The sequence below is a fragment of the Hyla sarda genome, chromosome 2, assembly GCF_029499605.1.
Source record: "Hyla sarda isolate aHylSar1 chromosome 2, aHylSar1.hap1, whole genome shotgun sequence".
Taxonomy (NCBI): domain Eukaryota; kingdom Metazoa; phylum Chordata; class Amphibia; order Anura; family Hylidae; genus Hyla; species Hyla sarda.
In genome coordinates this window covers 164079913-164105017 of record NC_079190.1, presented here as the reverse complement: position 1 = coordinate 164105017, position 25105 = coordinate 164079913, and the positions used below count along the sequence as shown (strand labels likewise).

At 38.4% G+C, this 25105-nt stretch overlaps 1 protein-coding gene across 1 annotated transcript in view; it reads left to right on the top strand.

Annotated features, from left to right (window-relative positions):
- CLYBL (citramalyl-CoA lyase) overlaps window positions 1-25105 on the top strand; it is a 378676-nt gene that overhangs the window by 327180 nt on the left and 26391 nt on the right. The window contains 2 exon segments of the mRNA XM_056555694.1: window positions 1046-1213; window positions 22456-22580. Coding sequence (XP_056411669.1) covers window positions 1046-1213; window positions 22456-22580 — 293 coding nt within the window.

The window sequence follows — 25105 nt, the reverse complement described above, 5'->3', positions numbered from 1 at the left end:
TTCCATGTGCCAGTCACACTCACAGGTTGCGCTGTTTAAAACTATCTTCTGACATGTCAGGAGATGCTATCACTAGGAGTTTGTGAACTCCGACATCTGCCAAATTACTTTAAAGGGGTATTCAATGATTATTTTTTTCTTCAGCCTTTGAGCCTTTGATGTCAAGCTATCATACTGTGTAATATGCTTTTATTACCTCTGTGTGCTAATTTAATGAACACTAATATTAGAAAAAAAATAGCTGTTTGGTTTTTTGCATCTACTTTAAATGCAGATGCTGAAAATCCTGTCCTTGTGCTTGATCGGATGTCATGATGAAATAAATATAAAATAAAGAAAGAACCCTCCCCCATCAAGGCCAATGAACGCTGTAATGCAAAATGTTTATCAAACAATTTATATACAACTGTGGGTGGTGTAAAGATAAAAAAAAAAACAAGTGATACTCACTTTCCTCAATCTCCCACAGCTGCCATTCCAACACTTATTTCTAGTTCCTTGCAAGAACTGTCACACTGAGTCAATCATTGGCTGCAGTGGTGTTCTGCCCCAGTCATGACACCACTTTGGAAACCAATAGCTATTGAAGTGATAGCTGTGTGAAATCTGGGTAGGTGAGTATCACTTCTTTTTAATTATTACATTATCCACAGCTAGAAATATATATATATATATATATTAAACATAGAGCTGAAGATGAATGGATTTCTTTTGCTGTTGCATTCACCACAAAGTGTATATATTTATCAATAGTGTGCTCCATTATCTATGACCTACATATAGCATGTAAATGTCTTACTTTTGTAGTCACATCCACCAAAAACTGGAATTTGTTGAACTTGAATTATAAATTTTACCTCTCTCTATTACCACGTTAACTGAAGACTGTAAAAATTACATTAACTATCCTTCATATCATGGCTAACATTGTTGACTTGTCTAGTACTATAATGATCATTGCTATCTAATTATAATATATGTGTATGCATTTTTGTATAGATGAATGTAATGACTAATAACTATGTGATATGTCTAAACAATAAAGGTGCTACAAGCAGCAAAGAAACTCATGATGTCCTGTATGCCAGACAGAAGATCATCGTTGTAGCCAAAGCATTTGGACTGCAAGCAATTGATCTTGTTTACATAGACTACAAAGATGCAGATGGGCTGCAGAGACAAGCAAAAGAAGGAGCCCTGATGGGATTCTCCGGTATGTACTCCTAATTATATATAAAGAGCCATTTCTACTGTTTAATGAGTGACAGTTATACAGTAATGAAGGGAAATAGCAAAACACAACATAACATAGCCCACTGTGATTCCTGCAAACATGTTCCGGGTTATTACATTGTGTACAACGAAAATAACCCAAGTTGCCATCATGCTTGTTTTATGTCCTTATTTCAATGTTGTATAATTTTTTCACATTTATGTAATTGTAGTAATTAAATGAAGTGTGGTTTTCCACTGCCAGCTTTTAAATGGGTAAACTAAGGAAATTTTTTTTATTTAAACTATTGTTTAAATAAACTGTTATTTGAAAAGCAGAAAATTTAAAGACTGTATTATAGTCTAGGGACAGTACTTAATTGATTTATATTACACAAATATAGCTATAGAACAAACTACTGTGTAAATTAATGTTTGATAGAAATCTACAAAGAGTAAAGTCTTCAACTTTAAAATAAAATAACAAAACATGAAAAAGTTGTCAAATTACCACCTTAAGGACCAAGGATGTACCGGTACGTCCTTAGTCTTAGGTGCTTAAGGACCGAGGGCGTACCTATATGTCCTGGTCCCATTACCAGTGTTTGAAGCGTGCTCACGAGCTGAGTACGCATTAAACCCAGTGAGTCCCAACTGCTATCAGCAGCCTGGAGCCGCGGTTAATGCCGAGCATCACCGATCGGGCCAATGTCCGGCACTAACCCTTTTGATGCTGCAATCAAAGTTGATCACAGCATCTAAAATAAAAGTGAAACGATCCCAGCAGCTCAGCGGAGCTGATCGGGACCATTGCGGTAAAATCTTGATGTCCCGATCCACTGAGTGGATGGCGGGAGGGCCCTTACCTGCCTACTCGCCGTCCAATCGGTCCTCTGCTGCTCCAGGAAGCTTCAGCAGGCTTTAGCAGCAGAGCATCGATAACACTGATCAGTGCTATGCTATGGCATATCATTGATTAGTGTATGCAATCTAAAGATTGCATGGTATAGCCCCCTATGGAGCCAAAAAAAATTAAAGTGTAAAAAAAAAAAAGTTAATAAAAGGGAATTAACCCCTTCCTTAATAAAAGTTTGAATTACCTCCCTTTTGCCATTTTTTAAATAAAATAATATAATTAAAAAAAAAATCATTTGTGGTACCGCCGCATGCGTAAATGTCCAAACTATTAAAATATAATGTTAGTTAAATGGCATGGTAGATAGCGTACACATAAAAAAAAAAAACAAAGTCCAAAATTGTGTATTTTTGGTTACTTCATATACCATAAAATAATTTATAAAAAATGATCAAAAAGTCCCATCAAAATAAAAATGGTATCTATAAAAACGACAGATCATGGCGCAAAAAAATGAGCCCTCATATAGCCCTGTATGCTGAAAAGTAAAAAACTTGGGGGTAAGAAGGTTACAATTTTAAACATACAAATTTTGGTGCATGTAGTTATAATTTTTTTTAAATAGTAAAATAAAATCAAAACTACATAAATTGGGTATCCCTGTAACCGTATGGACCTACAGAATAAAGATAAGGCATCATTTTTACCGAAGAGTGCACTGAGTAGAAATGAAAGCCCCAAAAGTTACAAAATGGCAGAGTTTTTTCAATTTCACCCCACAAATATATATTTTTTTGGTTTTGCCGTAGATTTTGTTATTAAATGATTGATGTCATTACAAAGTACAATTGGTGACCTAAAAAAACAAGCCCGCATATGGGCCTGTAGGTGCAAAATTTGAAGCATTATGATTTTTAGAAGGGGAGGAAAAAACTAAAGTGCATTTAAGGTCAAAATGAGCTTTGTCCTTGAGGGGTTAAAATACTCAAAAGATTGCTTTGATGCAGATCATGAAAGATACCTTATTGATAGATCATGACAGTAGTAGTGATAGTTTCAGGGATTTAAGCAGATAATCATGAAAATAAATTAGGTATAAAAAAAAATGCACATTTCAGCATTTGGGCCGGCATTTATCATTGTAGGTGTAAGTGAAGAATTTTCTACACCTTGTTTTGTGTGCTGGTAATGTGTAGGAGCACCAAATTTATTATATGGTCACCGAGCATTTGATACATTTTGTGCAGGTCACATTTTCTGATATTTCTCTCTTCACATACACCAAAAAGCTAAGCTAAGTCTGGGCTGATGTAGCTTTAGAGACTTTTCAGTGGATTTGCGCCTTTTTTGCGCCTTTTCAGAAAAAGGCGCAGTTCATAAATCCCTTCTATATCATGTGTATTGCCAAAATCAGTGGATTGCAACTCAAAATCAGCAGGAATGTGTAAACAAAAAGACACAAAAAACTGTCTAAAGATAAATTGATAAATGTCAGCCTTGGTCTCTGGCCTTCTTTGTTTTGTTTGAGTAGCCAATACAATGAAAACTCAATTTTCCATCTAATATTTTATTATACAGAGAAAGACAATCATCACATGACAGTATGTTGCTCAGTATTTGTAGGCAGGGATGCCATCAGGGGGGTACAGCCAGTATCCCAGTAAGGGGCCCCTGCTGCACCCCCTGCAGCAGCCCAGCAAAGAATCTATACGTAATGTACATACAGTATATAGCAGTCTCTGGATTCTGTACATACATTATGCAAATAGTGTACATAATGTACGTACAGGATCGTCCCTCTGCAGGCGACATGATGACGTCATTTCATCACGCAGCCTGCCATAGAAATCCTGCGCCGCTCTGGAGGCTGTAGAAAGCCCAGCCTCAGCACAGGATCAGTGAAAAGGTGAGTTTTATTTATTTATTTTTTTATTAGAGGATCTACCTGGGGGTCACTACCTAATGTGGGGATACTATATACCTGGGGGCAGACCTACCTGGGGGCACTACCTACATTGGGGCAATACTTACCTGAGGGCATGACCTACTAGGGCCACTACCAACATGGGGGCATTACCTAATGTGGGGGCACTACCTACCTGGGAACAGATCTACCTGTGGCCACAACCAACATGGAGGCTCTACCTAAGTGGGGGCATTACCTAATGTTGGGACACTACCTAACTGGGGCCACTACCTACTGGGGGCACTGCCCACCTAGAGGGAATTACCTAATGTGTGGGCACTACCTATCTGGGGGACATGACCTACCTGAGGCCACTTCCTACTGTGGGCATTACCCACTTGGGGGGCATTACCTAATTTGGGGGCACTACCCACCTTGGAGCATGACCTATCCGAGGGCAGGCTCAAGCATTGATCTGTGTAAGGGGCCCCAACATTTCTGATGGCAGCCCTGCATACATACAAATGCTTATTCGGCCGACAGCCTTCTCACACAAACAGCTTAAGCATATACATGAATACTCAGCTCAACCAAGAGTGTATGTGTTTTAGATAGGGAAAGAGGGATGTGGGGGTAAATGTGTTGTGAAATGTCAGAATATTCTCTTCTATGAGAACAAGGGGATCTGAAATGATAGGAGTGCTTCTGTCTAATTCTCCTCTTCCCCAACATCATGTGTCTACATAGTAAGATCTCCAAGCTAGTGCCTCCAGTATTAAGTAAGAATCCCCTAAGAGAAAATCTGAATGGGTTTTCTATACCAGAAAAAGCCTTTAATGGGGCGTCAACCAGAGGGTTTACAGGACATCATGTGTTCTTTATTACCATAAGAGATGTAGCATACTGTGGGCCTCACATATGAAAACTAGAACTAAAGATGTGGCCAAAGCCAGTCTAGAAATGTCTTGTTCTTGTCTGCGCCAGTTTTCATACTAGGGGGAGATTAATCAAAACCTGTCAGAAGAAAAAGTGAAGAGTTGCCCATAGCAACCAATCAGATTGTTTCTTAAAAATGTAAATAGGCTTCTGCAAAATGAATGTAGCAATCTGGTTGCTATGGGCAACTGGTCAACTTTTCCTCTGCACAGGTTTTGATAAATCTCCACCTGTGACATACTGACCACACAGCTTTGGCTAGGAGAAGTCACCATTGCTCTGGCTTACAGAAAATCAAACATAAGGGGAGATTTATCAAAACCTGCCCAGAGTAAAGGTGGACTAGTTGCCCATAGCAATCAATAAGATCGCTTCTCTTGATTGGTTGCTATGGGCAACTGGTACATTTTCCAGTGTCCCAATACAATGGGGAAGATTTATCAAAACCTGTCCAGAGGAAAATTTGCTGAGTTGCCCATAGCAACAAACCAGATTGCTGCTTTCATTTTTCAGAGGCCTTTTCAAAAATTAAAGAAGCAATCTGGTTGCTATGGGCAATCTCCCGCAATGTTATTATGGGTCTGTCTCTGCATTATATATATTTATGGAGACTCCTCCCGGCTGCTGGAAAAAGCTCCACACATGTTCGCCATATATCGGGGGAGTAGACTGTTCTTCTGGCAGGTGACTGATCGAAGTAACTACATTTCTGCATAGAGGAGGTGGGCAGTCAAAGGGTCCCAGCCCTCACCTGTCCCTCCTCAGGAAAATACTTGTTCTGTCCAAACACAACTCGCTACCAGCCTCAGAGTAAGAAAGTTCAAGGAGCATAGATTCAGTAACTTCACCTGAAAGTTGGAACAGAACATCCTACAGAGAGTTGGCTTTACTACATCTTTAATTACAGGAAGTTTTGGAAACAAGAGAGGACAGAACTAAACGCACCTATAGAGAACATGATGATAATGAGGTCAAATCTGTCATTTTATGGCTCATGATCTCCTAATATGAAGGCGTCTTTGAGACAATACAAGCATAATGTGCACAAGAATGGACACAAATTATGGTAGAGCCTCTGAGAGGGATAAGACACATCTCAGATAAGTTCCGAGCGATGACGGCTGCACCAAATATTGAATGGACATGGATCAGACCTCAGGATACAGTCACCACAACTCCACATAAAAAGCGGAAGAGATGACTGAAGTCCAAGGTTCTACTGAATTGATGCATCATATTGCTGAAGGATTGACAATCTCAGACATTTTTTCTACAAAGAGGAAGAATAAAAGCAAAAAAAAGCTTTAGCTGAACCAATTTTTCCAGAACATACTATAAAGAGAAACTTTGTTTACTGACTGTAAGCAGCTGTGTCCTCTGTATATAGAGTCCAGTACACATATGGGGGAGATCTATCAAAACATGTGCAAAGGAAAGGTTGCCCAGTTGCCCATAGCAACCAATCAGTGCGCTTCTTTCATTTTTAATAAAATAAACAATTTGGTTGCTATGGGCACTTTTCCTCTCCACAGGCTTTGATAAATCTCCTACATAGTTACCATCCCATTACATTACATAATTACATTGTATGGATATGGAAAGAAGCGCCATAACAAGACATAGGATGGTATCATATAGGATGTATTTATTGGTGCATTTTAGCTTTTATATTAATTATCAACCCGAGGCGGCACAGGGTCTTTACCATCGTTGCCTTCATCTGCATCTTCAAGGTGCACTTGTATACAGTAATTGATCAGAGAGCTGTCAGCGTTCTGCTCCACCATCCACTCACAGAAGCTGCAGGTACTTCAGGTCTGTACGCCATGAGCCGCCGCAATAGGATCCCTCCAAAGGCGAAGACAGTAATATGCTATTATTACCAGTGCTTAGGGATCCAGTGTGGTGTCTCACAGGCTGCAGACCTAAAGATATACAGAGTAACTGTGCGGAAATGGGGATACCAGTGTATTTATTTATTTTATTTGGCCACAATGCATGAGGGGAAACTATGGGGGGCATTATTATATAATAAGGTCAATTACGATGAGGAAGCAATAAGTGGTCACCATAACCAAGGGGGCATCATTACTAAGTGTGGGGTACTAATGAACATTATTTCTGAGTAGGGGCCCTATTGACCACCAGTACTAAGTAGAGGTGGGCATCATTTCTGAGTACACCATTACTATGTATAGGCGCTAGGGAGCACCATTACTGAGCAGGGTGCATTAAAAAGCAATAGCTCTGAATGAGGCAATAAAGGGCAGGCATTATTACTTAGAAGGGGCATTAGGGGCACTATTGCTAAATGGAAGTAACTCCCGAGGGGAGGGAACCAGCACTCCAGATTCCAGTCAGGCTATGGTAAAAAAAAAAAAATGCAAGCTTTATATACCATACGAAATACCAATGCATTTCGGGAGGACCCTTTATCAACGTATACAAAACAGTAATGATACCCCGAATAAATAGACATACAATGTAAAGAGAACTCCCCCTTTCATTAAGGAAGTTAAACAGCAGCTGTTCAAAAGCTCTGAGAGGGAAATTAACCCTTTGTAACAATGTGGTGTCACAGACCAGATATACAGTATATGTATATGAAAATGCATATGAAATATATACAAATATGAAAATATACAAAAATACACCAATACATAATGAAAATATTGATGTGCATAATAAGTATAAGATGAAGACTGCAATATGAGGCTCACTGTAATGTAATGGCAAGATAAATATATACACATGCAAACACTCAATATATGTAAAATATAATGTTGTTGTGTACCGATAAATATGTATTTAAACCTATAGTATATGTCATGACAAATCTATGAGATAATAAGTATGTGATCAGATATATATGAGATATGATATGATATTTCTTGCTACTTACCTTTATGCATGGGCGTTTTCCTAATGGGGTGGATTTTCTACCAAGTGAGGGCTTTTACCTCATATGGAGGATTCCCCTTCCTACCCAGGGCTTCTCCCTAATAGAGGGATTTCCTGCCTACCCCCCTATGGGCTTCTACCTAAAAGGGTGGATACCCTACCTACCTACCGAGGGCTTTTATCTAATAGGGCAGGATAAGTTACCTACCTACCTAATGGTGGGAATTACAAAAATAGAACAACCTATTACCCCTACCATTCGCCCCAACACACTTACCTACTCCATCATACTATGCAGGAAACTAAGGGAGGTATTATTTTGGGCACTGAGGGTAGGGAAAAGGTGGGGAATTGTGTGGCAATATTATTCTCCCTTGTTCAGTAACAATATGATGGTTTTATGTACGGTCAAAATATTACTCCTTCTTCATTAAACTTTTCTTTTCCTGTGTTTTAAAATATTTTTTTCCTAGATGATGCGGAAAATAGCTAGGGCATGTATGGAAAGTAAAGTTTAGTTAGTGAAGGGTCCCGCTCAAAAGAGTCATCAATGTCATGGTGGCAGGCTTCATATGCTCTGGCCAAAAAATAAATGCTTACTGAAAGCACCGATTATGGTCTGACTGACTTTTACTGTAGTTATTAGTATGTATTGCTAAAATAAATTAGAAAATAAGATTGGAGGCGCGCCTTTGGGGTCGGCGGCCCCAGGCTTTGAACTGTGTAAGGAGCCCTAAAATTTTTGATCACAGCCCTGTTTGCATCAGTGTTTTTCATCTCCTTTTCTCATCTTCGTTACAGAAATGAGCAACGGAGATGAAAAAAGAAAGTATTCTGTTATTGTCTGTTGCGTTGAATTAGCTTTATTTTTGAGCAGAGAAAACGTGCATGCAGGATTTTTTTTCCATCATAAATAACGGATGTTATAATGGATGTAGTAATTTTACATTGAAGTCTATGATGACGTAAGTAAATTTGTTATACTCCGTTATTTTTATCCGTTATTTCATCCATTTTTGCTACTGAGTATGGCACTGTAATGTGTAAATAGTAAGGGCCACATATAAGCCAAGAAATAATTAGTGTTGAGCAGCATAGGCCATATTCGAATTCACGATATTTCGCGAATATATGGACGAATATTCATCATATATTCGCTACATTCGCATATTCGTAATATTCTCGCATATGTGAAAATTTGCATATGCTAAAATTAGTATAAACGAAAATGTGCATGTGCGAAATTTAGCATATGCGAAAATTTGCATAAGCGAAATTCGCATATGCGCAAATTAGCATATGCTAATTTTCCCATATGCAAAAATCCAGACGCCAGTCTCAAACAGTAGTATTAGAGCCTTCTTTAGACCACACAAGCTGGAAGCAGAGAGGGGTGATCACTGTGATGTGTACTGTGGATAAAAAAATTAAACAATATTCGTAATTATGAATATTTAGTGCTATATTCGCAAATATTCGCGAATATGCGATATTCGCGAATAAAATTCGCATTGCGAATATTCGCGAGCAACACTAGAAATAATATCCCATGGAAATGTAGAAAAACAAATAGCAAAAACTAAAGGGTGCCGAATAAAAATGACAATTTATTTTGATCTAGATTAAAAGCCACTTGATGAAATAGTTCATTTACCCAAGAAAAGGGAGACAGAATGGGTTCCCAGAAAATTGGCCTAAGTATTTCTTAGTCTATGAAACACAGTTGTCCTTAAACCACAGACAACCACACCAATGGACCTGGTAACCAAGTATTATATGCAGGTTATTATTATTATATACACTACATGCGTTTCTGTCTGCATAAAATAACACTGAGCATGGGGACGTCTTCAGAGGACCCACGTGTCACCAGATCAACTAAGATGCTACTAAGTATGCTCAACCAAAAAACTAGTGAAAAAATAACAAACATTGTTCGGAGATAAACAAATGTTTCAAGGGCTAATAACAAATTTTAAAGGCCCGTTATTTTATATGCAAGTTCTACAAAAAATCTTTTACCTTTTTAGGTAAAAGGCAATGCTGATATAAACAAAGCCTTAGAGATACCATTATACCCTTTCCCTGCCTATGCTTAACTCCTGGTTTGCAAAATGGTGACCAAAATACTGGCATGTGAGAGTACACTAAAACTGCACACAGGTATCTGTAGTGGAACTTTTATTATTTCCTATTATGATAAGCTAAAATTGCATAGCAAGTTTTATAGACAGATAGTAAGTAGAAGGACTGCTGGCAGGTCACCACGAAGCTTTACTAGGAACAGTAAGACATAATGACTGTTTAGAGTAAATTATAGAATCATTCTCAGGAAAAGTATAGGCATCTAAGCTGATTTTTTTTTTTTTGCTGAGATAAGTACAGATTTCACCATCTGATTTGTGTTTCTTTTTTTAGATAAGAGTGTACACTCATAGACTGGTACAGACAGAAACACCAAGCAACCCCATTCTACACTACTGTCAATCACGCCAATAGAAAGATGTAGTTTACCAAAACAATCATCTCCTATTCAGTTGTACTGTTTTTGAACAGAGAGGTGATTTGATGTGGTTGATAAAGGTAGCAAGGGTTAAAACCTCATTGCCAAAAAGTGTAAGATACTTTCCATAGACACACATTGCATGCATATAAAATCTTTAATTCAAAAAATAAAACAAAAATCCTGATAAATCAGCAGATTTGGTTGATTCCTGGGGAATTTGGAAATCAAGCCAGCATAATAAACTCATAGGGGAGATTTATTTAAAACCTGTCCAGTGGAAAAGTTGCTGAATTGCCCATAGCAACCAATCAGATTGCTTCTTTCATTTCTGAAAAAGCCTCTGAAAAATGAAAGAAGCGATCTGATTGGTTGCTATGGGCAACTGGGCAACTTTTCCTCTGGACAGGTTTTGATAAATCCCCCCCAATGTTCCTCAAATCATTCCTGAACAATGTTTGTGGCAGGGAGCATTTTCCTCCTAAAGGAAACCACTACAATTAAGGGAAACTGGTGCCATTCTTGGTTTGCAGTAATGTTCATGTAGGTAAAGTAAAATCCACATGCCAAAACCTAAGGTTTCCCACCAGAATATTGCCCAAAGTATCCTACTGCCTCTGCCAACTTGCCTTCTTCCTATATTGCATCCTGATGCCATCTGTTTCCCAGTTTAGCAACATGCACTCAACAGGATGGTCACATAATTAACAAAATCAAAACATTACGTATCAGACCAGGGCCTCTACTTCCATTACTCCAGGACCCAGTTCTGATGCTTATGTGCCCATTTGTAGATGCTTGTAGTGGTGGACAGAAACATAGGAACATAGAATGTGTCGGCAGATAAGAACCATTTGGCCCATCTAGTCTGCCCAATAATCTGAATACTATGAATAGTCCCGGGCCCTATCTTATATGAAGGATAGCCTTATGCTTATCCCATGCATGTTTAAACTCCTTCACTGTGTTTGCAGCAACCACTTTTGCAGGAAGGCTATTCCATGCATCCACTACTCTCTCTGTAAAGTAATACTTCCTGATATTACTTTTAAACCTTTGCCCCTCTAATTTAAAACTATGTCCTCTTGTGGTGGTTTTTCTACTTTTAAATATGCTCTCCTCCTTTACCGTGTTGATTCCCTTTATGGATTTAAAAGTCTCTATCATATCCCCTCTGTCTCTTCTTTCTTCCAAGCTATACATGTTAAGGTCCTTTAACCTTTCCTGGTAAGTTTTATCCTGCAATCCATGTACTAGTTTAGTAGCTCTTCTTTTAATTCTCTCTAGAGTATCTATATCCTTCTGGAGATACGGACTCCAGTACTGCGCACAATACTCCAAATGAGGTCTCACCAGTGTTCTGTACAGCGGCATGAGCACTTCTCTCTTTCTACTGCTTATACTTCTCCCTATACATCCAAGCATTCTTCTAGCATTTCCTGCTGCTCTATTACATTGTCTTCCTACCTTTAAGTCTTCTGAAATTATTACTCCTAAATCGCTCTCCTCAGATACTGAGGTCAGGGCTGTGTAAAATAATCTATATTCTGCCCGAGGGTTTTTACGCCCCAGGTGCATTATCTTGCACTTATCCACATTCAATTTCAGTTGCCAGAGTTCTGTCCATTCTTCTAGTTTGCCTAAATCCTTTTCCATTTGGTGGATCCTTCCAGGAACATCAACCCCGTTACATATCTTTGTGTCATCAGAAAAAAGACATACCTTACCATCAAGACCTTGTGTAATATCACTAATTAAGATATTAAACAATATTGGTCCCAGTACAGATCCCTGAGGTATCCCACTGGTGATAAGACCTTGCTTTGAATATTCTCCATTGACTACAACCCTCTGTTGTCTGTTACTCAGCCACTGTCTAATCCACTCAACAATATTGGAGTCCAAGCTCAATGACTGTAGTTTATTGATAAGTCTTCTATGTGGGACAGTGTCAAAAGCCTTACTAAAATCTAGATATGCGATGTCTACTGCCCCTCCGCCATCTATTATTTTAGTCACCCAGTCAAAAAAGTCAATAAGATTTGTTTGACATGATCTCCCTGAAGTAAACCATTGTTGTTTTTCATCTTGCGATCCATGGGATTTTAGATGTTCCACAATCCTATCCTTTAGTAGGGTTTCCATTAATTTCCCCACTATTGATGCCAGACTTACTGGCCTATAGTTGCTTGATTCCTCCCTACTACCTTTCTTGTGAATGGGCACAACATTTGCTAATTTCCAATCTTCCGGGACGACTCCTCTTACCATTGATTGGTTAAATAAATCTGTTAACGGTTATGCTAGCTCACCACTAAGCTCTTTTAATTTGGGTGTATCCTATCAGGCCCCTGTGATTTATTTGTCTTCATTTTAGAAATCAAACGTAGAACCTCTTCCTCTGTAAAGACACATGCATCAAATGATTCCTTAGTTTTCCTCTCAAATGGAGTTCCTTTTCCTTCTTTTTCTTCTGTAAAAACTGAACAGAAGTATTCATTAAGGCAGTCGGCTAGCCCCTTATTCTCTTCTACATACCTTCCTTCCTTCCTTTGTTTTTAATTTAGTTATTCCTTGTTTTAATTTCCTTTTTTCATTTATATATCTGAAGAATGTCTTATCCCTTTTTTCACAAATATCAGAACAGCAAGAAATGGTGCAGTAGCTGCAAACTGCCAGGTCAAAAGACACCCAAGGTAGCGGACGGCCAGTCCAAAATCATGTATTCAATTCTAAAGGAATAACCACCCTTAAGGCATGATACTAAAACATAACTTTTAATAACTCAAAGTTAAAAAAGGTACCAAAACACAAAAATTGCAATGGAAGTGTATGTACAAAATTCATATGGTCTGGATTGGAGACTGATCAAGATACAAGAATGGATAGATATAGAACAAAATAAGGTTATTGTTTGTGATTATTGATGTACGTATGTAAATTGATGGATTGGACGGATAATATTGTTAGGACAATAATGAGCAGGAATAGGTAATCGTGCCCACCCTAATTGCTATATCCCCCCAAATTGTCTTTCCTTGCCTTTCGAGGGAGCCATCTCCTTAACAGGATGTCCTCGACCACGGTACCGTTCCCTTCCTGTAAACTATGTGCACAGGATAAAATAACAAACAGATGCAGACAGGGAATAGAGAGATAACAAGGCAGTGAGGGACTATAAATGTTTGTATAATCTCAGATCGTCTCGAATCCAGGCCAAAGTGTATATGTGAACCTACGTGAATAAAATCCAAAAATCACATAGAATGTCCACTAGGTATTTGGACCATCCTAGTTAAGGTAAACTCGTTCCCTAAAACAACAAGGTGACAATCCCCATGTATTTTACTGACGCGTTTCCCCCACTCCACACAGAGGGGTTCATCAGGGATAGGGACTAGGGTACATCACTTGGGCAGCAATCACCCTGGTACCACAAATTCAAAGTAAGCTAGACCAGAAGTGACACATAGCATCAAAGCCACATAAAATACAATATTAAGGTAATGATAACCCAAACAGGGGCTGCACAGAGCATAAAGAGATCACTTTACATACTGTAATATGCATATAGAGCACAAGACAGATGATACTTAGCTCAATGCCCCCATTGAAGGATAACAAGTTCGAGGTTTTTCAGCCCGATCAACTGAAGTGCCCAGTCCTGCAGCCAAAGATGTCCAGACTGCGGAGTGGAAACTCGGTTATGTCAGGGAGGATGCCAAAAAATGGATACAGCGATATTGATCTGCATCTGTTTGTTATTTTATCCTGTGCACATAGTTTACAGGAAGGGAATGTCACCGTGGTCGAGGCCATCCTGTTAAGGAGATGGGTCCCTCGAAAGGCAGGGAAAGACAATTTGGGGGGATATAGCAATTAGGGTGGGCACGATTACCTATTCCTGCTCATTATTGTCCCAACAATATTATCTATCCAATCCATCAATTTACATACCTACATCAATAATCACAACCAATAACCTTATTTTGTTCTATATCTATCCATTCTTGTATCTTGATCAGTCTCCAATCCAGGCCATATGAATTTTGTACATACACTTTCATTGCAATTTTTGTGTTTTGGTACCTTTTTTAACTTTGAGTTATTAAGTTATGTTTTAGTATCATGCCTTAAGGGTGGTTATTCCTTTAGAATTGACCCCTTTTTTCACAGACTGAGATAGTTTTTCTTCTGCCTGTGCTTTAGAAGTTTTTATAACTTGCTTGGCCTCTTTCTGCCTAGTCTTGTAGATTTCCCTATCTTCATTGCTCTGGGTTGTTTTATAATTACTAAATGCTAGTTTTTTGTTTTTTATGATTTTGGCCACTTGCTGAGTACCACAGTGGTCTCTTCCTTTTTCAGCTTTTACTGACAAGTCTAGTGCAATTTTCTGTTGCCTTCAATAAAGCGTCTTTTAAGTAGTCCCATTTCTCCTGAACTCCATGTAATTTGTTCCAGTCTGATAGGGACTCATTTATGACTAATCTCATTTTTGAAAAGTCTGTTTTTCTAAAATCTAAAACTTTTGTTTTTGTGTGGTGTGATTCCTTCACTGTTCTTATATTAAACCACACTGATTGGTGATCACTAGATGCCAAGCTTTCGCCAACAATAACATCATATACCAAATCCCCATTTGTCAATACCAAATCCAAAATGGCCTCCTTCCGCGTTGGCTCCTCAACCACTTGTTGTAGAGATAATCCCAGTAGGGAATTTAGAATATCTGTACTCGTGGCAGAACTAGCTATTTTGGATTTCCAGTTTATATGCGGAAGATTGAAGTCTCCCATAACTATAACTTCTCCTTTAATTTTCATTTTAGATATTTCTTCAACTAGTAGATAATCTACTTCTTTAACTTGGCCAGGTGGTCTATATATCAAACCTACACAAGTTACTGTCTGATAACCAAACTGCAACGTAACCCAAACTGATTCTATGTTGGCCTCACTAAGTTGTATTAGGTTAGATTTTATGCTATCTTTCACATATAGGGCAACTCCTCCTCCTTTCTTGCTTTCTCTGTCTTTCCTGTATAAAGAGTACCCTGGTATGGATATGTCCCACTCATTCCTTTCATTAAACCATATCTCAGTAACAGCCACTAAATCTACATTCTCAGATGCCATTATTGACCCAAGTTCATTGATTTTATTACCTAGACTTTGGGCATTTTTAGACAGGACTCTGAGCTTGTCATTTCTTAAAGGGGTATTCCAGGAAAAAACTTTTTTATTTATATCAGCTGGCTCCAGAAAGTTAAACAGATTTGTAAATTAAAAAATCGTAATCCTTTCAGTACTTATGAGCTTCTGAAGTTAAGGTTGTTCTTTTCTGTCTACATCCTCTCTGATGACACCTATCTCGGGAAACGCCCAGTTTAGAAGAGGTTTGCTATGGGGATTTGCTTCTAAACTGGGCGTTTCCCGAGACAGGTGTCATCAGAGAGGATTTACACAGAAAAGAACAACCTTAACTTCAAAAGATCTTAAGTACTGAAAGGATTAAGATTTTTTAATAGAAGTAATTTACAAATCTGTTTAACTTTATGGAGCCAGTTGATATATATAAAAAAGTTTTTTCCTGCAATACCCCTTTAACCTCTGGGCTACTGACATGTTCTGGCATTGTTTCGGGGGGAAATTGGACTCATGGATCTGAGCAGTCAGTCTGACTAGTCTGTGGCTATACAGCAAGCTGTAATGCACTGCAGGATTTGACGCCTTTCTAGCTTAGCCAGTATTACAACAATTTTTGCTAAAATAGCTTTTCTATAAGAATGGTCCTCATGGGCTAGCCTATGCTCCCCACACTTCCATGAGCCTTAAACACTCATGACCATGTCACTAGTTCAATGGTTGTTCTCCAAATTTTGGTAGGAACTAACCACTGCATACACACAACAAGACCTGCTATTTTCCAAATGCTCTGGCTATGACCAAATTCTGATGGCTTGGTCAGTGTGGCTCAGATCCCTAAGCTTACCTGCTCCTTTGTTTCTAATGCATTAACTTCAAGAATGGAGCAAGCAATGTTATTCACATCATCTGTCAATTGTTTTTTATGTTATGGTGTTTTAATATTATAAATACAGTATCTCACATAAAAGAGTACAACCCTCACATTTTGTAAATATTTAATTTTATCTTTTCATATGACAACACTGAAAAATTACACTCTACTACAATATAAAGCAGTGATTGCACAACCTTTATTACAGAGTTTTATGCACCTACCTTATTTTTCAGGACTGCCTTGAGCCTCTTGGGCGTGGAGTTTACTAGAGCTTCACAGGTTGCCACTGGGGTCCTCTTCCACTCTTCCATGATGACATTATGGAGAAGGTGGGTGTTAGAAACCTTGCACTCCCCATCTTCATGATGATCAATAGGTTTTAGTTTTGGAGACCTGCTTGGCCAGTCCATTACTTTTACCTTCGGCTTCTTTAGCAAGGCAGTGATCACCTTGGAGGTATGTATGGGGTCGTCATCATGTTGGAATACTGCCCTGTGGCCCAATCTTTGGCATTCATGGTTCCCTTACCAACTGTACGAATTCATGGTTCTCTCAATGAACTGTAGATCAGCAGTGCCAGCAGCACACATGCAGCCCCAGACCATGACACTTTCACCAACATGCTTGACTGAAGGCAAGACACACTTGCTTTGTACTGGTTGCCACCACACACACTTGACACCATCTAAACCAAATAAGTTAATCTTGGTCTCATTGGACCACAGGACATGGTTCTAGTAATCCATATTCTTAGTCTGCTTGTCTTCAGCCAACTGTTTTTAGGCTGTCTTGTGCTTCATCATAGAAGAGGTTTCCTTCTGGGGTGACAGCTATGCACACCAATTTGATGCAGTGTTTGGCTTATGGTCAGAGCACTGAGAGGCTGACCACCACCCCTACAACTTCTGCAGCAATGCTGGCAGCACTCGTAAGTCTTTTTGCCAAAGAAAACCTTTGGATATAAGGCTGAGCACATGCACTTAACTCTTTGGTTGACAATGGCAAGGCTTGTTTTTAGTGGAACTTGTCCTGCTCACTGTGCTGCAGCTTAGTTTCAGGGTCTTGGCAATCTTCTTATAGCCTGGGCCATTTTTATGTAGAGCAACAATTTTTTTTTTTCAGATCTTCAGACAGATCTTTGCCATGAGGTGCCATGTTGAACTTCCAGTGTCGAGTATTTTATAAGACAAGTTTGAGTCACTTGAGTCACATGACATTGGCAAAGGAAATGGTTAATTGGGCCCAATTTGAACATTTCCACTTAGGGCTGTACTCACTTTTGTTGCCAAGGTGTAGACATTATTGACTGTGTGTTGTTATTTTTAGGGGACACAACATTAAGCACTGTTATACATGCTGTGCACTTACATGTTGTCACATGAAAAGATATAATAAAATATTTACAAAATTAGGTGTACTCACTTGTTTGAGATACTATAATTGAATGTATTTCTGTATTTAAATTTCATGCAAATCTCCTGCATTTTTATTCTAAATATATTATATGTATATTGATAAAATAATAAATAGCAGAATCATGGGCATTGCTAGGTCTCCAAAAGACTGGGGGCTACAGCCCATAGCTCAAGCCACACCCCTAGACACACCCCAGTCACACCCCTAACCACACCCTCAATCATGCCCAATCGCGCACAGCCTCCTTTTTCAATATACTCCCTACTACCAGCAGGCAACTGTACAGTGTGATTTCAGCAATCATATTACTACCACCATCATACTGTGACTGACCAAATCCTGTATACTGAGACCAATAATACCAGTATACAAGGAGGAATATTACCACCATAAATATTACCATTATACTGTTGCTGACTAAATCCTGTATACTGAGACTAATATTACCAATAATTCCAGTATACAAGGAGGAATATTATCACCATACATATTACTGCCGTACTGTTACTGACCATATCTAACCAAAACTAAGACCAGTATTACCAGTAATACCAGTACAAAAAAAATGGTCAGCATCTCCAAACAAAATGAAACATGTGGACAGGAGCTCACTGCTAGTTTTGTGTGTTACCAGCAGGGACAAATAATACCACCATACAATGACCACCACCTCCATTACCACTGACTAGTAGTAACACTATACCTGGAAAGCCTGTAGTTTTGCAACATCTGGAGGTGCATTGGTGGTGGAACACTGCCTTGAAAGTTACAGACGGAGAAAAGATGGCAGTGAGGAGGTACAGGTACATTCTGGTGCATTAAGTCCCAGATGGCTTTACTATAGAGGGGGTGATCCTTCTAAGGCAGACCACGATTTTCAGTCGGTGTGAAAAATCTGACATGCTGAGAAAATGACCAGATCGTAGTCATTAGCAGACTACGATCGGGTCCACAGCCCCATAATAGTTAATGGGCCCGTACATGTCCGTGCATGTCCGAGCTTCTGAAATCGTATCTGTGCAGCGGACACTCAAATCGTGGTAGGAATGCAGCCTAAGGTAGTGTTCCCCAACTAATGTACCTTAAGCTGTTACAAAACTACAACTCTCAGAATGCCCAAACAGCCTTTGTCATGCTGGGAGTTGTAGTTTTGAAACATCTGGAGACACACTGATTGTGGAACACTGCCTTGCCAAGGCAAGCCAAAGGCTGTCTGGGCATGCTGAGAGATGTAGTTCTGCAACAGCCATGGTGCTACAGAATAAGGAAAAATGGTAATGAAGGAGGTGGGGTGTGAGGTTGTGGTGTGGGGTACCTGTGTATGCCGCGGCTGGTGTTCCTTCTGGGCGGTGCTAAACAAAGCGTGACGTCACTGGGACAGCTCGGCATCCTCCGGCGTGCCTGCATACAGCGCGGCACACCACTTCCCAGAAGCGGTGGCTTTAATCCCTTAAGGACCACTTTTGTTTTTCCTCCTTGTCTTTTAATAGCCATAATGCTTTCATTTTTCCACCTACAGAGCCATATGAGGGCTTGTTTATTGCGCCACAAATTATACTTTGTAAGATATCACTTATTTACTACCAAATTAACAGCGAAACAAAAAAATATATATTTGTGGGGCAAAATTGAAATAAGAAAAAAGCAATTTTTAAACTTTTGGGGGCTTCCGATTCTACACAGTGCCCTTATTGGTAAAAATGACACATTATCTCTATATCTCCATATGATTAAAACAATGCCCTATTTTTATAGGTTTTGCTTCATTTTACTACTTTAAAAAAATTACAACTTTTTGTACAAAAATTTGTATGCATAAAATTGTCATCTTCTGACCCTAGAACTTTTTTATTTTTTTGTACACCAAGCTGTAGTTTTTTTCAGTACCATTCTGGTGTTGATCTGACTTTTCGATCACTTTTTACTTGTTTTTTTTCTGGGATGTGACGTGAGCAAAAAACACAATTGTGGGGTTTAGTATTTTTTTAGGTTTATGTTATTTACCATAAGGGATAAATAATGTTATATTATGATAGTTCGAACAATTACACATGTGGCGTTACGTAATATGTTCATTTTTATTTTGCTTACGTGTTTTTTATATGGAAAATGAGAAAAGGGGGTGATTCAAATGCAGAGCCGGGACCTGGACCACCAGGGACAGATTAAAGGTCCCTTTAGACACTGCTGTCAGCTTTGACAGTGGTGATCTAAAGGGTTAATAGCCGGCCGAGGCAATTGCTGCATGTCGGCTATTAGTGGCGGCCCCCAGCTACTGAAATCAGCTGGGGGCCCCCAGGTATGGAGCGGGATGATTCAGGAGCCCACTCCATACACCTTGAGCGACTCCATGACGGACCAGGACCGTCATGTGTCGCATAGAGGATAATTAATAAAAAAATTACTGGCAGCAGACCCGAGGCTATTAAATGGACACCCAGGGCTATAGCCCTGTTAGTCCCCCGGCGACAACCCTAAGCAGAATGAATATGTCACATGGAAAATGATGTAATGATGACAGTTCTAATTGTCCATAGCTATATACATATATCTGCATGCATAGCCGCCCCAGTCAAGTCGAAGGCTATGTTCACATGGACTTAAACCACAATAAACATTCTACATCAAAATCAGCAGATTCTGGTGCTCTGAGTAGCTGAAAGAGAAACTGCGCGTAAGATGTGGCATGTCCCTTCTTTTACTGAACCCCCAAAAAATGATGTGTTTTTATACAGAAATTGTCACAGTAAACTCTAAATAGAAACGTTATTGTTAATGCAATATGATTCATCCTCACCTACTGTGTTCTGCCATATTTAATAAATTAAGAGCTCAGAACATTCCATAAACACCAGTGTATGGCAGTGATAAAAGAGCCGAGATTTTCCCCAGTGTGCCTTGCTGTATAGCTATAACTCAGGTGGTCTGCTACTACTGCTTAAGTTAATGGGTCAGTTGATGCACATCCCAGTCCAACAATAGGAAGCTTAGTTCACTGGCATCTGTTAGGAGAACTGTGATAGGAGTTTGTCAAGGTACATTAAAATGCGCAAAGTTGGACTTAAAATTGAGGATGTTTAATCCTCTTAAGTAAAAGGACAATGCTCTTTCCGGTGAACTTTATTAATAGTTTGTTATGATTATCCATGTTACAATCCCAACCTTGCTGTTCTTTAAAAAAAAAAATTTGACAAAAAAGAAAAAAAAATCATTGAAGTTTTATTTACAGAATGCCACTAAATACTCCAGCTGCTTCCGGCCATTATGTGGAGGGAGACGCTGAGCCACATACAGGCACACCTTGCTTTGTTATAGTTAAAGGCCCTCACATGAAGAGTTTGCATTATGCTCCATAATCCCTTCATAGCTGACAAATTGACCTAGAATGATATGTCAAGTGGTGTTCGATACCTGAGCAGACAATGTAGTGTTTCAGTTTAAACAGATTACGCTCCCTCTGTCAAGTGTCACATTTCTTTTAGCTTCTTTACATGCGCTGGTTCCTGTAGTGAAATCTGGGTGAAGGTTGCTTACAAAATTCTAGTACATTTTGTGAATCGCTGCTCTGGTTTTTCCCACCTTTTAAACTTTCTTTTAAATGTGTGAATATGTATAGTCAGGTATGTTTTAGAATACCAAGATGCAAAATATTATCCATATTCTAAGTTTTTAGTATTTTAAAATATGATATGTAGCAAACAAGTTCTAGTATAATCCATTACTATATATGACGTCTTTTAATAGCCTTCTATTTTCTGTATAACCAGTTTAAAATATTAGATGTTTTTGTTCTACTAATAAAAATAAATATAAGCAATTGAAATTCACGGCGGAAAAATGATAATAAAATTCATAATCTTAGCAATAACGATAAGTGTCCTTTGCAACTTCGTTGCTTGGCCACCTAATAAAAATAGAGGTTGCCTTCAGCTAGATAGCTACAAGAACCCTTTAACCAACAGCACAGCTATTCTAATAAAATATCATGTGTATTTTATAATACCCCAGTATTTTTAGTAATGCTGACAGATATTGAATGATGAAAGATTTACACATTCACTCAGTTCTGTATATTATGCTTATAAAGTAGTACTTGAAAAAAAATCATAGCCGACAAGTTGAAGCTGTATACTTTCTGCTTTATAAGCTGCAATGTAAGGCATGCTGTACTTTTATCACGATCATGAGAAGCACAGTGATTATGTGTGAACAGCACACAAAAGAGACCCCTGGATCATTTGTCTGCATGATGGGTTTTCATTAGTTTGTGTTCTTTTCTAAATAAAACCAAATGATGTATTTTTTCACGAGCAGCCTTCACATTTAACCTGTTTAATAGCTCAGGGTCCTCCTGCTTCTGCCGGGTTTATTCCAGCTATCGGCCCCTTTTTGCTAGCTAGACAAAGTGAAAAAAAATGGGGCTCCTTTTTTGTTTGCTTTAAAACAGAACTGATTATTTGTATTCTTTTAAAGCGCTCTGAATTGAGTCAAGGCTGCATTTATCCTTCCATGCCGCCTGAGCACAAGGAAAGGATTCATGCTGCTCTGGAGTGCCAGGGATAAAAAAAGAACGCTATTACAGTAATTATTTGTTATTATTTAATGTCTAGTCCGGGAGGCATTCTCCATCTTTGAATGTTTGACACATTTTGCGTGAACATCTGTTGTTGATTCATGTTTCTGGTGTTATTAATCTTCTTGTAGGTAAGCAGGTGATTCACCCAAGCCAGATTCCTATTGTCCAGGAGCAGTTTACTCCAAGTGCTGACAAAATAAAATGGGCCTACGAATTGATTTCTGCTTTTCAAGAACACCAAAGATTAGGAAAGGTAAAAAATTACACTCACATATATATATATACATACAGATGGATAGATACATAATAGTGAAAGCCATGTGCGACACAGACAAATACATGATTATTTATTATTATTAAAAATATTTATTTTAAAATGTTAATGCAATTGGAATTTAAATGAATTGTACCTCAGTGCTTTTATATCCCATTTTTTTTCTTTGCTTTTATGTCTGAATGTGGCTTTTTTATCTTTATTTTGGCTAGTGTCTTTTTTTATCCTTTTCATATGGCACTTGTTATTTCTCCTTTATTTTTTCCACTGCTTTGCCATCTTGGAAACTTTCCACACATCTTTAGTAAATGGTACAAAATGTAAATTTGTATTTACGACTCAAGCACTCTGCTTAAGTAAAATTATTAGTGGACTCTACTTGCAAAATTGAAATCAACTCAGACTGAAAAAAAAAGAACATTTGGGACTGGTAGATACATAAATCCTGTGTTATGCCAGGTCAGGATTTGATGGCCGTGTAATTCTTTTTAATTGTGATGATTAAGAAGTAACTCTTAGCAGAATAGCGATTTCACGTCAGAGATTTAGATATATGCAACAAAGTAAATTAACACCGGAAAATGGTTGTTGCTAATTTAGTGCATCATTGAGCCTCACGTTTTCTGCACTGTGGGTTTTTGCTATGTAAATATTGCAATGTTGAAGCACAATCTGTCCCCACTTTGTGCCAGTAATACTTAAATTAGGAGTCGCCTGAAGGAAGGTTTTATGCCAGTTTTAGCATCGTCTGCTAATTATCTCTTAGTTTATTTGAAATAATCCAGTTTACTTCCCTTTATGAAAAACTAGGAGCTTGCCATGTTTTAATGCACTGTCTTCATCATAGTGTATCTTACTTCATACCTTAAATCGTTAAACAGAAATTGCTAGTAAATGTGGATCATCATGCTGGGTATAGTAATTAGTTGCATATGGGGTCTGATTTCAAAGGAGAATGTACTCAAAAGACGATCCACTTGTACCAGATAACAATTTAGGTGTTCAAAAAGATTAAATGTACTTTTTTTATTTTACAATTTTCTATCATTTCAGAAAAATCACAATTTGTACCACATCGGTAATTTCCTTTTGCACAATACAACAACTCTATGCATCCACAGTAGTGGCTTTCTTTCTTTACAAATAGGAATACATTGCTATATGCACTCCAGCTAGGCTGCCTGAGCTCTTACATGAGACTGGCAAAATACGTCGATCAAGGCAACGTATTTGCGGTTGATGGGGAACTGTCATGGAAGAAGTGCTCTTGGAGGCAACGGGGGCTACTGTTAAGAGATACCTGCTATTTACATAGTGTGATGCAATGTAATATCAAAAATTCCATGAAAAATATCATATTTATATGAACATACAAACCTGGATAGTTTTCTTTGCTCCTGAGATGCCTTTGATCTAGGTAAATTGTCTCTGCAGTATTTGGCATATATAACCTGGTGATCACAGGGATGAGGCAGACTTGAAGATGTTTTTTCCTATCAATCTCTGTGTTGTGTTTATGGTCAAGATAAGACATTACAATGTTTTCAAAATGTATTTTTCTCCAAGGGACCACCAGTTCTCACAGAGTAATACAAAGGCATTGTTCTATGTGAAAAATTGAGAAACATGTGGGTTTTTTTAGGATAGTAAAACAAAGACTCAAATTGAAGCATCATATGAATAATCTTGTTTATGTACACACACACTCACTCAAATATTAAAGGGGTACGCCAGTGGAATTTTTTTTTTTTTAAATCAACTGGTGCCAGAAAGTTAATTAGATTTGTAAATTACTTCTATTTGAAAATCGTAACCCTTCCAGTACTCGTCAGATGATGTATGCTCCACAGGAAGTTCTTTTGTTTTTGAATTTCATTTCTGTGTGACCACAGTGCTCTCTGGTGTCTCAGGAACTGTCCAGATCAGGAGAGGTTTTCTATGGGGATTTGCTCCTGCCCTGGACAGTTCCTAAAATGGACAGAGTTGTCAACAGAGAGCACTGTGTTCAGACAGAAAGGAAATTCAATAAGAAAAGAACTTCCTGTGGAGCATACAGCATCTGATAAGTACTGGAAGGGTTAAGATTTTTAAATAGAAGTAATTTACAAATCTGTTTAATGTTCTGGCACCAGTTGATTTAAATAAAAAAAAAAATCACCGGAGTACCCCTTTAAGTTATTTAAAGGCTGTGTCTATTTTTTTTAACTAGTTCTTGTTCCAGTGCATCCAAAATAAAATTAAAAATCCAACTTTGCAAATTGTCCCAAATTAAACAAAATGTTACTGTTTTGTGTACACAGGTCCTTTGCAGGCACTTGTTTCTACAATAAACAGACTGTGTGTCTTCACAGACTAGGTTAGTAAAAAGATGGACAGCTGAAAGAGAAAAACACATGATTTCTATATTCATGTCCATACACACAGGTCTAAAATATTGAATTATTTCAAGACTACGTCCAACACTGCAACAATTTTATATTGCTCCAGTACATCTAAAAAAAAAA